This window comes from Sceloporus occidentalis, unplaced genomic scaffold, assembly GCF_023333645.1.
Source record: "Sceloporus occidentalis isolate IW3139 unplaced genomic scaffold, rSceOcc1.0.p SCAF_5, whole genome shotgun sequence".
In the NCBI taxonomy this organism is placed as follows: domain Eukaryota; kingdom Metazoa; phylum Chordata; class Lepidosauria; order Squamata; family Phrynosomatidae; genus Sceloporus; species Sceloporus occidentalis.
The window spans coordinates 158,859,265-158,872,849 of NW_028316985.1; the positions used below are offsets into that span (position 1 = coordinate 158,859,265).

General features: G+C 37.9%; 1 protein-coding gene across 3 annotated transcripts in view; it reads left to right on the top strand.

Annotated features, from left to right (window-relative positions):
- The window catches only part of LOC149313033 (N-heparan sulfate sulfotransferase 4), a 164,792-nt gene that overhangs the window by 137,564 nt on the left and 13,643 nt on the right, over positions 1-13,585 (top strand). For all 3 annotated transcript variants that reach the window (XM_089527066.1, XM_089527067.1, XM_089527068.1), the window contains 4 exons: positions 3,913-4,095; positions 7,999-8,095; positions 11,177-11,300; positions 12,934-13,108. In XM_089527066.1, coding sequence (XP_089383192.1) covers positions 3,913-4,095; positions 7,999-8,095; positions 11,177-11,300; positions 12,934-13,108 — 579 coding nt within the window. The remainder of the gene's footprint in view (positions 1-3,912; positions 4,096-7,998; positions 8,096-11,176; positions 11,301-12,933; positions 13,109-13,585) is intronic.

The window sequence follows — 13,585 nt, forward strand, 5'->3', positions numbered from 1 at the left end:
TCCAGGGGTTGGGAGATGCAACGTGAAGTGAAACATTTCAAGGTGGAATAATTAGAACTTGGAAAAGTTCATCTGCTTTTTGAACTCCCAACTGCCAAAATCCCCAACTAATGATGGCTAGCATATTTTGGAAAGTGTAGTTCAAAAAGAGAAACTTCCCCAAGCTATTGGAATAGCCATCAGAGATGCATTCAGGTGGGATCAGCCCTATGTTGCACCACCACTCATCATTAATTTCAACTGTTTTGAAAACATAACACCCCTACACACCATAGCCATTTGCTATCATTTATGCCCATGGCAGAAATATTTTCAATGTTCTATCTTCAATATGACATTCCTTCAGATATTTAAAGATAGCTATCATATCACCACAGTCTTCTCTCCTTCAAGGTGAACATGCCAAACTCCCTAAGTGGTTCTTCATAATGTTTGGTTTCCAGCTCTCTTGATCAGCTTGGCTGCTTTTCTCTGAATGTGCTCCAACTTGCTTGTAACCTTCTTGGTGTCCAGAACTGGACACAGTATTCCAAAGCAGATCTCACCTGGAGGTCTTCCATTTGGATGTGTTGCAAAGGGGTATCTGTATGTTTGGTTTATTACACTAAACACCTCCACTGAAGAAGGAACCTGATAGGAACAAGATTCTCCATATGCTGAAGAACTCTATATGTTGACACCAGTATGCCTAGTATCTTTCCCAATCATCTGAATAATCAGATGATAGGGATATTTTCAACCATTATAATTAACATGCTACTTCTACACTCTGGTACAATCTTTCCTCCCAGTACACAGGAATCAAAGACTGAGGCCTCTTCTGAATCTTCCTCTTGAATCTACCATGCAAGCCTTCCTTGCCCTTATTCCCCCCCCCCCCCCGAACACTGTAAAGGCTATCCAAATGTATTGGCTGTCGAAGAGTGAAGAGTTACAGTAATTCTGGATTTAATCTTTTCCAAGCTTCCTTAGGAAATGCTGAAAAGACCCAAAGCATTTACCCCCATAGCAATTCTCTAATTTTATTTTACAGGAGCTAATAATGAGGAAGGGAGGTGCATCACTACTTTGTTGTCCCTTCAAGTCAATTCCAACGTATAACTACCTTATCCTAGGGTTTTCTTGGCACAATTTCTTCACAGGTGGTTTGCCATTGCCATCTTCTAAAGGTGAGGGTAAGTGTGAATTGCCCAAGGTCAGCCACTGAGTTTCCATGGATTAATAGGATTTGAATCCTGGTTTCCCAAAGTCCTAGTCGAACCACTACACTATGCATCATTATTTATACTCAGACAAATCACTGTTTCCCCTTTATCTGCCATAAACCCCTTCCTCCATGAGTCACCTACTCTTGTATATGCATGGGAAAATTGACTTCAGTGTACACACACTGACTCTGAAAAAAACATAAAGCCCAGTGAATGCAAAAGTCTGGCTGTTTTTTTTTCTTCTTCCATGTTGAGTGTCCTTTAGCATACTATGACAAAATACTACTCCAATGAGTGTATTGCTAAGGAGTCACTGTATTTCTTCTAAGTTGAGGGAATAAATCTTTACTTCTTCATTACACCACCCAAAGCATTCTATAATAACTACAACTCTTTTGCATGTTTTTTCTGTAATTACAATCATGGCATACATTTGTAGTTCCACCAAAATCCTTAACTCTGTTTAATTCAGAAGTAATTCTGCTAGGAACAAAAGTAAAATATAATAATCAGCTACTGCTCTTGTTATCTCTTAAAAACTGTGTAATTAACTCATTTTCTATATACATCATAATTTTGGTTAATCTAGTTATACACACTGGCAAGTAACAAATCTTTAAATAGCTTGAATCCACATAAAGCTAGATAAAGAACATTTATTGATAAAACAGTGACTTTGCACTCATGAAAGTTAATTTTTATCTCTGCATGAATTATCCTTTATGATGTTCCTACTTGAAAGAGATGTCACTATCTGAAAAACCATAATCGTGGAGAGAAAGAAATAAAATAAGAATGTAGAAGAGATATTAGCAAGGAAAAATGTTCTTTCAAATATTTAGACAGATCATTGCTGCTTACAATGGGCTGGCTCTGATAAAATTAGAAGCCTATCTATGAATTATTGTGAAATTTTAAATAAATAATAACTTCATGTTAGAAAAACCAGACATATTGTGGGCAGATTTAAGGTTGAGGTGAAAATTAACTCACTGGTGAACTTTTTATGATGTGAGAGTAAGCTTCTTTTAGAGTGGAGGTAACATTTTCGTAAAAGTCCCCCATTCCCCATTTCCATTACCTTTCCCCACTCATTCTTATTCCTTCATGATAAGGAAACACAATCAAGGAAATGATACCTGAAACATTAGAGTGAGAGAAATTCCCAGATCCTCACTCTCTCACCATTTGGGGAAAACATTTTTTTAAGTGACATTTGAAATACAAGAGTAAATACAGTGCACCCTTGCCTTATGCAGGCGATCCACTCTGGACCCCCCCTCCCCACATAAGGCAAATAGCAAGCCCCATTGAAAATAATCCAGATGGATCATTTAAAAGGGAAAAAAAGTATTCATAGGAATTTTTTCCCCCAAAATTAGGATGCATTTGTGATTGATCAGGAGAGGAGCCTTCAAATAATAACTGTTCCATATGTTATAGGTTCAGTTTAAGAAACTATAATGAAATTATGAAGGTAAAAAGGTGAATCAATACATTTTTCTAGAGCACACCTAAGCAGGCAACTGGGAGAGGTCAACCCCCTGCTTCTCTGTATTTTGAAGAAAAAATTATAAGATTCATGCATTGTTACACTTTTTAGCAATTGTCATAATTTGTTTTGTATTTGTCAATTGTTCATGACTACAAAATGATTCCTATAAAGCAGCTTTGTACGTATGTATAATGTATTCATTTTCTAATCTATGTGTATGTATATTTCTAGATTTAGAGAAAACTAACTTATGGTATGTTTGGACTTTGTAAATTTGGACCTTGGGATGAGGGTGATGTTAGTGTGTTGGACTAGAATAATGGGAGACCAGGGTTCAAATCCCTGTTTAGCCATGGAAAGCTGAGAGGCAGTAAGATTTGATCCACAAATGGATCAAAATGGACTTCTTTCCACAAATGGGTAAAAAAAGTAAAGGGACAGCAATTCTCAGCTGGCATGAATTTTCAAGAGCAGAAGGTGGAAACAAGAAAATGGTGACACTTGAGCAATTAGAAACATATGCCTGTTGCAGCTTAGTTTCATTTCCCCAGTGAAAGAGCCATCTTTTGTCGAATGAATCTACATTGCTGAGGGCACTTTTTCTAGACAGACAGTACATTTGGGGATTCTAACAAACTATACAAGTCTCTTGTGCCTTCTGATACTGTCATATTTTGAAGATATTTTCTGCACAGCAAACGGCATTTCTGTGCAAATATATTATTTTCTGCATATTAAATGTGATTTCCTCTGTTAAAAATTTTGTGTGATATAATCCACACTTTTGGAGGCTGTAGGAAATGGAATTAAGAATTAAGTAGACACTGCTTAGACCCCCCCCCCCCCCCCGGTTCCCTTTGACTGCTTATCTCAAAATATCAGCAAACCTTTCTATGTATTTAGCAGTTAAAAAGTATGGAAGATTTTGGAAAAAAACTACAGCTAACCAAAGTGATCCAACTGGGATTACAAACTGCTACATGCAAAAAGGCTGCAAATAACTGATATGACCTTTTCCTTAAAGTAACCAAAAGTCTGCCCATGTACACCGTTGCATAAATGAATCTTTGTGACAGATGCAGACAGGTTGTTGAACGCTTTAAAACAGTAACCTATTGAATTCCTGGTTGAAAATACAGTTGCTGCCATCTGGTGATATCCTCCTGGTGCTACAACTAACAAACATGTTTTTCTGCTTACCTTTTTCAGATCAGTATCTTCATGACTCACTTGTCAAACTATGGGAATGACCGTCTAGGTTTATATACATTTGTCAACCTGGCCAGCTTTGTTCAAAGCTGGACTAACCTGAAGCTACAGACCCTCCCACCAGTTCAGCTGGCTCACAAGTACTTTGAACTCTTCTCTGAGCAGAAAGACCCGCTTTGGCAGGTAACCCCCTGCTGACTGAACAGTAGGAGCCCCACATTCATTTGCGATGTTGTTGCAGGGAAGACTGCTGGGGAAAAATTAGAAAAGCAATGTCTACCAATTAAGACATTTTAATCAGCTTTAAATGGCCTGCTCAGTTCATTTAATTTCCTTTTCAAAGTCAGCAATTTGGCCAATGAATACATTAGCTAACAGATAAGGAACTGGCTGTCATATTACCTTCATTAACACCTGCCTGGAGCCCGGCTGCAAATATCAGCTATTAGCTTGGCTGTTATTCATCAGAAAAGAGAGGGAGAAAGAGAGAATGCAGAGCAGAGAGATTCCCTAGCCTTTTAATTTAGAAATAAAAGAAGCTTTGCATTAACTTGTTTTGATGAACTAAAAGCAGATTCAGCAGACAACTGGTGTTATGATATAAAATTGCTGCCATATCACTGTGCAGGATAGACCCAAGATGTGGGGGAATTTTCAGTCAAAGATCCGATTCCCTACCTATTCATCCCCACCTTCCATGGACAAAAACTGACTGTTTTTGAACATACTGTACCTCTACATTGGCAACAGGTTGGTATAATTCTACAGGCACCAGAGAGCAGCCATCTATTCAGAGTCCACAACAGGCTCTGTGGAACACTTTGCAATGTCCTGTAGGAGAGGAAAATAGCCTGAGGGATCAGAAGGAATGGTTGTGGGGGTAATTGTTACAGATGTCTTCTGATATCTCCTGCCTGAAGCAGTTGGCTCAGTCTGGCTAATGATGAGGCCAGTCTTAGCACTGCAATAGATCAAGATATCAAAAAGAGAGCATTTGATACATAAAGGGAGATAGGGTTTCTCATAATAGCCCAACAAGTTTTGTCTAAGCAAAAATCTGTGTGAAAAAAATTGATGTGATCTTTTTCAGAAATTGTTTAAAAAGGAAAGATGAAGGGGAGGATTTATTTTTACCTTACACAGGAAACACAGAATAGCTTCTCATGAGTACCTCCTCAAAATTTCAAACACCTTCTGCCAGCTTTTCTTTCTTTCATTAGACTCAGTCTTAGGGCCTATCACAAGACACAGTTATACAACAATAATCTATTTTAACTGCTGTGGCAACATTTTTATGGAATCCTGGGGCTTATAGTCTGGTGAACCACTAGAGCTCTCTGGATAAGAACTCTAAATACCACTCCCTAAACTGCAAATCCCAGAATTCCACAGAATGTTGACATGGGGGCTAAAGTGGAATCATAGTACTATTATTGTCTAGTATGAAAAAATTCTTCCAAGTGCTCTAGTTATGGCCTGTTGCTGGCCTTCTCTACTACACAAGAAGGATTCCTTTATGACCTGTAGTCTCACCATGCCTATTCCTTTCCCTGTGAAAACTGCCATTGGAAGTAGCTTCCAGTGACATTTGCTTGGAAATCTTGATACATTAAGGGGGGAGTGAACCATCTGAAAAGCTTGTGCTGTTTGAACAGATAATTCCAAGGATACAGCCATCTGAAGATAAGCTGGAGCTACATTATAATCTGAATTGAACCAGGAATGAAAAATAAAATAAACTGTAATGAAAGAGAATAAGAAAAGACCAAATAGAAATGTAGCAATTACAGCTTCTGGAAATGGAACGAAAGGAAAGGAAGATTTTTCAAGTCCATATTTCAAGTGAAGTCTAGTAAATAGTAAGACGGAAGATGAAACAATGGTCAGATTTGATGTGACAGCTCCTTATATATTTAAAAGGGACATTTCACTACAATTTACATTGCTGTTAGAAAGGATTACCCACTTGCTTCAAGCCATAGTGTCTGTAGGCTGTAATAAAGCTGTTTGATCAATACCATCTGAATATCTAGCCCACTGCATACCAGGATCTCATACAAAGGAAATTCCAGCATAATAATTCTTTTGAAGAGGCTCCTTTCATTTTCCTCTCACATTTTTATTTCTTATTAACATATGGCCAAAAGAGAAATTGCTAAATAATCTTGAGCTATGATTTGTTCCCCTTTTTATGTCAACATGCAAATGCAAATATTAAATATTGCTAAACACTTTATCTTGGAAATGTATGTGCCACCTGGCTTTGAAGTTGAAAAATTTAAGTTTGCATGCCAATGTTACTGATCACTTCTTTTAAAACAGAAAAAAATCAATCTCTCTCTTAATCAAACATGAGACCTGGCTAGTACTTTGGGGGCAAAGATTGCCTTACAATGGCCATCTTCACAGTGGGAAAGAGACTAAGATCCCTACTATATATTTGTGACTGACAAAAAATGGCTGCTTAGTACTGTGCCCACTTTACATTATAGTAATAGTTATAGTAGTGTCATGGGAACGATTTTCCCAAGGGTTCATAATTTTGGTTTAGGCAATCACATGTTTTTCCCAACCAAACAATGATAATGAACAACCTGTAGAATCAGTCCTGTGCATATAAACAGCCATTAACTGTTACTTGAACTGTGGGATAAAGAGTTTCTATTCTACTACTGTAATGTATAGTCTATCAGAGTACATAGTGCAAGAGTTGGAATCAAGTGACCCTCCAGAAGTTGCTAAACTGCCACTCCTGCATACTAAACTGCATAGTCATCACAGCCAATGCTGAGAACTGCTAAGAGTTACAATTCAACATCAACTGGAAGGCTACACAGTTCCCACTCCTACTACAGCAGAAGTAGGATTGAAACCCAGGAACATGGAAAGCTACCTTATATAAAGTTAGCTCATTGGTACATCTAGGTCAGTACAACCTAGCAGCCCTCCACAGTTTCACAGTCCTTCCCAGAACTTTATTGCATTGGTCCTGGAACGGGCCTGTAGAGTCCCAAAACAGTACATTCTGGGGACAGGCGGCAGTGGGGAATGCATTTTACTGCACAGCAAGAACGCTGCCACCACCGCCGAGCATCCCCATCCCGTTCCTGATGTGTTCCCCAGGGGGCGATTTCTGGGAATGCTTCTCAAGTGTTATTTAGGGTCAGCCCTTTTTATCCACTGATTTCTTTTTATCCATGGATTCAACCACCCAAAGCTTGAAAATATTCACAAATAATAGAAATCCCAAAAGCAAATCTTATTTTTGTCATTTTATATAAGGGACATCATTTCACTGCTTTTCTACCTACTGGGACTTGAACCTCCATCAATTTTGGCATCCATGGGGGGGTCCTGGAATCAAACCCCAGCAGAAACCAAAGGCGAAACTTACTTCTTTTTTTTCCAGAAAAACTGTGCAAAAAAAAGGGTATAAGATAGGAATAGCTCTGCTAGGAAATGTGCCTTCTTCTCTATACAGAATTGACAGGGGGCTGCATTGGATGCCCATGCTAGTATATGGCGCAATCTATTTCCCAGCCTATGTATGCTGACCAAGTTTCTTCATATTCAACAGTAACAAACTAGTGCTGAAATGTATGGGGGAAGGAACATTACAGAACCTGTTTACTATCAACACTTTGTTGCATGCATAGAGCAGAATGATGTATGCATATATCAATAGGCTGATCTGAGCCACAAGGCAGTTTCTATTAGGTAGCATAGTTTTGAAAATATTAAGAGAATTCAGTAGAACTAAGCAAATGCAAAAGTAGATGTGTTCATTGGAACTAAGCAAACTTGTGTATGTCAAAGAATGATGCCAAATACTCTAACAGTAGTATGAATTGTCAGACTAACTACTTGGTAATGTTCCATCTTATCCTGAACAATTATTGGGTTGCTTCATCTTGCAGTTGAACTCCAAGACCAGCTCTGACATCATGTTAGATTTCAAGTCAGATTGTAGAGGAAGTATTCCAGCATAGAAAGAAACAAATTTTGCTACATGGGACTTTTCATTAGAGCAGACCATTGATTATCTGGTTATATTCTGGAAGTAATTAACTTTTTTCTTTCACTCAGAATCCATGTGATGACAGACGCCATAGGGATATCTGGTCTAGAGAGAAAACATGTGACCACTTACCAAAGTTTCTTGTGATTGGACCCCAGAAAACAGGTAATCTAATGTTGCACTATAGTTTAAAAATATATCAACACTTCCCATCTAGTGATAAAATATAGTGAGTGAAAGGACTGTATGGAAACTTTGCTGAATTTTATAAGAGCCTTGAAAAAGAACCACATTTTAAAAAAAAAACCTTTCTCTCCCTCAAGCAATTTGCATAACCTTTTATCTTGGTGAAATACATAGACTGCTGGATTAGTATACCCTTGGTGAATGTGAGTCCACATTGAACAGGATTGGGCATCAAATTACTCTTCTGTGAATCTGGATTGTGGTTTGTTATGCCATTACTTAACTACAAGGCATTGGTGGGCAGTGAAATGACTCAAACTTAGTTATGAGACTATAGAAAAAGTATTGACTGTGAAGTATGTAACCCACATTCTGTCATCCTAAAAGAGTCACGTGTATTATCATTTTTCTTGAACAGTCATTTTTCACATAGAAATTTAGAAAGTACTGTTCTCTCAAGAGTTCCCTCTTTTCTGGTCAATTTAAGAACTTATGGAATTCAGCAAAGCTGTGATTTTGTTTTCATCTATAAAACATCCATAGATAGGATCAGGGAACAATCTTCACTGTAAAATCACTCCTGCTGTTTCTTATATAAATGCTTCTCTTCTCACTATTGTGGAACTGTCTGAAGTCTGTAGTTTTGAAGAGACAACACTGATAAAGAAGGAGAAACATATAATCTGGTACAGAAAAGAGAGAAACTCTGTGATCCAAGTGGTCTCCTGAGTAAATATGATGTGATCTAAAGACAGAAACAAAATAGCCTGTTTCTATTTTGATGAGAAAGAAATCAAGAAGGCAAGGAAGGTGCTGTGTAAAAGGTTCATCCCTGAGCCATACTGTGAGCCAGTATCACATTAAGAAAAAAGACTAAAGCTCATGTTATTCTTCTTTTAAAATGTGTACAATTATGTTTTTATGAGTATCCTTAAAATTATGATAAATGAATAAAAGAAACACATTTTTGAAAACAGGTGTCTATGTATGAAGACAGGTATATTCAAGGTGACTGGCTGCAATATGCTCTACATCATGTATTAGTAGTAGTAGTAGTATTCCTGTCTTTCTGCCTCAAAATGCATTTAAGATGTTTGCCAGTAACATTTATATAGAAACCCAACAAAACATAAAAACAGATTAAACACACTATTAAAAATAAAAAAGAAATAAAAATCAACTATTTAAATGCACTACAGCAAGCTCCAGTCACAGACTTGCTTGAGGAAGCTGGCTTGCTGGGATGTGAGAAAGGGGCAAGATCTGGTGGGGAGCTGCCATCTTTTCTTCTCCTTGTGCCACACTGGCATATAACACCAGTCTGTTTAGCCCTTTAGTAACCCTACGTAAGTTCTTAATCCTTCCAAATTACTGACTGTGAGCCCATAGGTATTTGTGCTATCCACTTTTAAAATTTGCTTTAAAAGAGTGCATTAATATGTGAACAGAACTACGCTAGTAGTGCTTGCTCACTAATATGTATGAAACAAATGTCACAGATTGAGATCAAATGAAAAGTTTTAAAAGCAGGGTCAACACTGAAAAAAAGAAGAGAATTGGAGTGTCTCTGCCTACAAAAACAACACAGAGATCAACAGAGAAGCCTTTGCAAATGAACAACAAATCAGAGTAAGGGGGTTGGGAATCCATTGCAAAAGTTGCATTGAAAATTGTGTGCTGGTAGAATGCAGGAAAGGGAATTACAAGCTACAGTTAATATGAAACTGCCACCAAACTTCAACAAACTTTCCCAAAGATATTTCTGCTGCTAATAGAAAACTGGTGGAAAGAATCAAAGAGAGAAGATAACTCCTCTCCATCTCGCTCCCCAAGCACTGTAATTGCAGCATGCTGGTGAAATTCTTGATCCAGATTGAAAGCTAGACCTGTCAGTGAGTAAACTCCCCTCCTTCCTCCTCTCCAGTATTTTCCTTTTATTTTTGCAATACTTGGGAGACGTACTGTACTGTCAGACTTTCTTTCACTTTGGTATAATATCCAGATTGCTCAATCAGTCTGAATAGTAAATAATCCTGCTTTGCTCAACTCATGCCCGGTACCGACGGGCCAAAAAGGTGCATAGCAGCACCGATACTAGGGTTCGGGAATGCAAATTAACCACACACTCCCAACCCCTATGGTGTATCAGCGGTGGCATCATGGCGGCAGCTCATCGCACAGGTGCCACCATTTTGATGTAAGGGACGGACAACGTATACACGTTGCTGTGTGTCCCTTATGTCATGAGTAAGCCAATGGTGCATTCGTGATGTGCCAGCGTTGTCACAAAAAGAACCTGTTTTTTCCAGGTTCTTTTTGAGGCAGAGGGACGCTGGGCAGTTTGGCTGCTGCGGCATCTCTCCGCATACAAACAGGCCACTGCCACCATACCCTTTCCCAGAGGTATGTACTGGGCCTCAGTAACACACTCTTAGCACTAAACATTTTGATTAAGAGTTGGCTAAACTTATATTTATTATTTTATCCCAAAACTGGCATTTTATGTCCAGCACACTTGGATACCTGGATGGCACTTTCTTTTCATCTGACCAGACTCACAAGATTGTTATGAATATCACACAAGATGTGAATTTGTGGCTATTTACTATAGGCCCATGAAGAGGGAATAGATTTTGTGTGAATGAGACTGCATTGTAGATATTATTTTGAACAAAGATTTAAGAGTTGACAGAAGCACATCAAACCACACACACACACACGAAGATAACACATCTGGAAAGTATATTATTGGGCTGAAAAGATTTCTTAGATCCCAGAACAAATTTTCTTTTAAACATGTAGACACGCTTGCCACTCAAGTCAGTTGGGGCCTCATTAACTCATCAGAGAGTAAAATTCAAGTAAAAAGCAATTTAAAAAAGTTTTTGCTTCGATTGATGTAAAATTACATAATATTAACATATTCTTCCATAGCTGGGATTTCTTTACCTCTTTGGGGATATATTTCTTGCAAAGCCCTTTCTAACTGCATTACACCCTTTGTCCTTTCCTAAACTGTGGTATAATCCTACCTTCTGTTGTTGTCTTTTGTCCCTATAGGAACAACTGCACTTTATTTATTTCTCCTTATGCATCCTTCCATCATTAGCAATCTCCCTAGTCCAAAAACCTTTGAAGAAGTTCAGTTCTTTAATGGAAACAACTATCACAAGGGAATTGACTGGTAAGAATAATACACACAAAATAGTCCATTGTTAGCATACGCTAAATCACAGAGGAGCAATTATCGAAATATTTCTGACATCTACATAATTTCCAGATGAATTTTCTGTACATGGTGCTGCGAGAATGAATTAGAAATTAGTCTGTACTGGTGAAATGATTGCCAAAATGTTGCTCTTTCTTTTCTCTTTGACATTACTATACCAATATTTATATCTCTAACAAACAAGTGCTGTTTCTCTCTCTCTCTCTCTCTCTCTCTCTCTCTCTCTGTCACTTTGTTTTTAACTGGCTGTCTTGAATAAGTTATGAATTACTATCAGTAAGCAGGAAAAGTAAATTTGATGTCAGCAATCATTAGGAAAGGGAATAAAAGCAAAGCAGAAGTATCATTCTAAGGTATAATTCAAACACCCACTTTTAGAAGATAATGCTTGCTAGGACTGACCCAAGACAAATAACAAAATAGTGTCCCTTCCCATCCCAAGTGGACTGCCTCTTAATTCTTTCTTGAAGAGATGGGAGAGTTGCACAAAAAGCAGCAGAAACGTCAGGACTAACAAATTGTTTCTACTTTCCTACTTTGGCTGCCTGAGGCAACAATTTTGTTAAGCCTAATAATAGGCCTAAACCTACTGCATACCCAAAACTGTCCTAGTTTGATAGTGACGGCCCTGATTAATCATTTGTCATCCTGCTTTTTCAGCTGCTTTTAAAAAGTCTCAGTTGCTCTTTCTTCTTCCATCTCTCCCCCTTAGTTGTCAGCTTACATCAGTTGGTGCCAACTGAATTCAACAATGGAAGGTTAAGACAATGCAGTAATCCTCAGGGATATCTTGTAAGACTAAACACCTACAAATATAAGTATGATCAGACCTTTAAAGTAACTAGTTACAAATAACCAAGTAACTATATGACAATATGAATGTAACTTAACTAACAGTGACTTCTTTTGGTACAATTTATCTTTTTATGTTTATAGTAAATTTTGGTATAGCTTCTGAGAAATGGAAAAGTGAAAATATAATTAAGACAGTAACTAGTTGCTTTGATGTTGGGACAACAACTGTAACTACCTGCATTTTAAAGTAATTTGCTGAGCTCTGGGGATGTTTTATTCAGCTATAGGTGCAGCAGTATGCAAAAAGCTCAATGAGACATTTTTCTTTTCAGAGACTGAGCAACCTGAGCAACAGGTGATGCCTAATTGTATAAACAGATGGTGAACATGGCACTTCTCCTAGGTGGCATGTGAGTTTTATCACATTTGTGCCTCCTTTCCAATGTCCAGTCAGTGAAGAAGGAGGAGAGAGGTGCCCATTTAACAGTCTGATTATACCCAAAGGCATGAGTAGCAAACCTTTTGCCCTTCAGATGCAGTCTTAGCTAGAATGGCCAAATCTCAAGCATGATCCATGTTAAAACGTTGTGGTTTCTGGCCAACTACATTTTTCACATTCTTAAACTATACTAGTTGCACCTTAAATGAGGATTGTGGTCTTTATTTGTTTGTTCATTTCATAAATGTTTATATTTGATTTCAATTCCATATTCTTTCTCTTTCTAGCTTTCTCTCATGAACACCCAAAACAAGAATTGTTCTAACTTATGCTGCTGTTTTATTTTATTTGTAGGTACATGACCTTCTTTCCTACCCCTTCTAACATCACCACTGATATCTTGTTTGAGAAAAGTGCCAACTATTTTCATTCAGAAGATGCCCCCAAAAGGGCTGCCTCCTTGATTCCTAAGGCAAAAATCATCACCATTCTCATTGATCCATCAGACCGAGCATATTCCTGGTATCAGGTATATTAGAAAAGAACCTGAGTTATCTGAAGTGATAAACCAAAATCATATCATTACTTTGTTAGATGGGAGATGTTTTCTTGTGGTTTATTATTCCATGATATCTAAACCCTAGATGGAGAAGCTACATAATTCCTTCTCTGCTAATATTGTCATCTTTCTTACCAGCAATTTATGAGAAAGCATGAAGAATTGTCTCTTCTGTTGTTTCAATAAAGTAGAAATCAGATACCAGATACCTTAATCTAGCAATAGACTCTCATGCTGGTGTGAGAATTTGGTTGTGATCTATAGCTCTAATGCAACAGTGGCATGTTCACAGTCCAAGTAGTCACTCTCTCGCCCCAGAATATGGAGTAGAAGTGACCTCATGCTTTGTTTGTGCACCACCAAAGGGTCTCAGTGAATCACAGACAGATTGAAATGGGCTTATGGATCTCAAACATGAATTAATCATCCAACTTATAGTGTGTACCA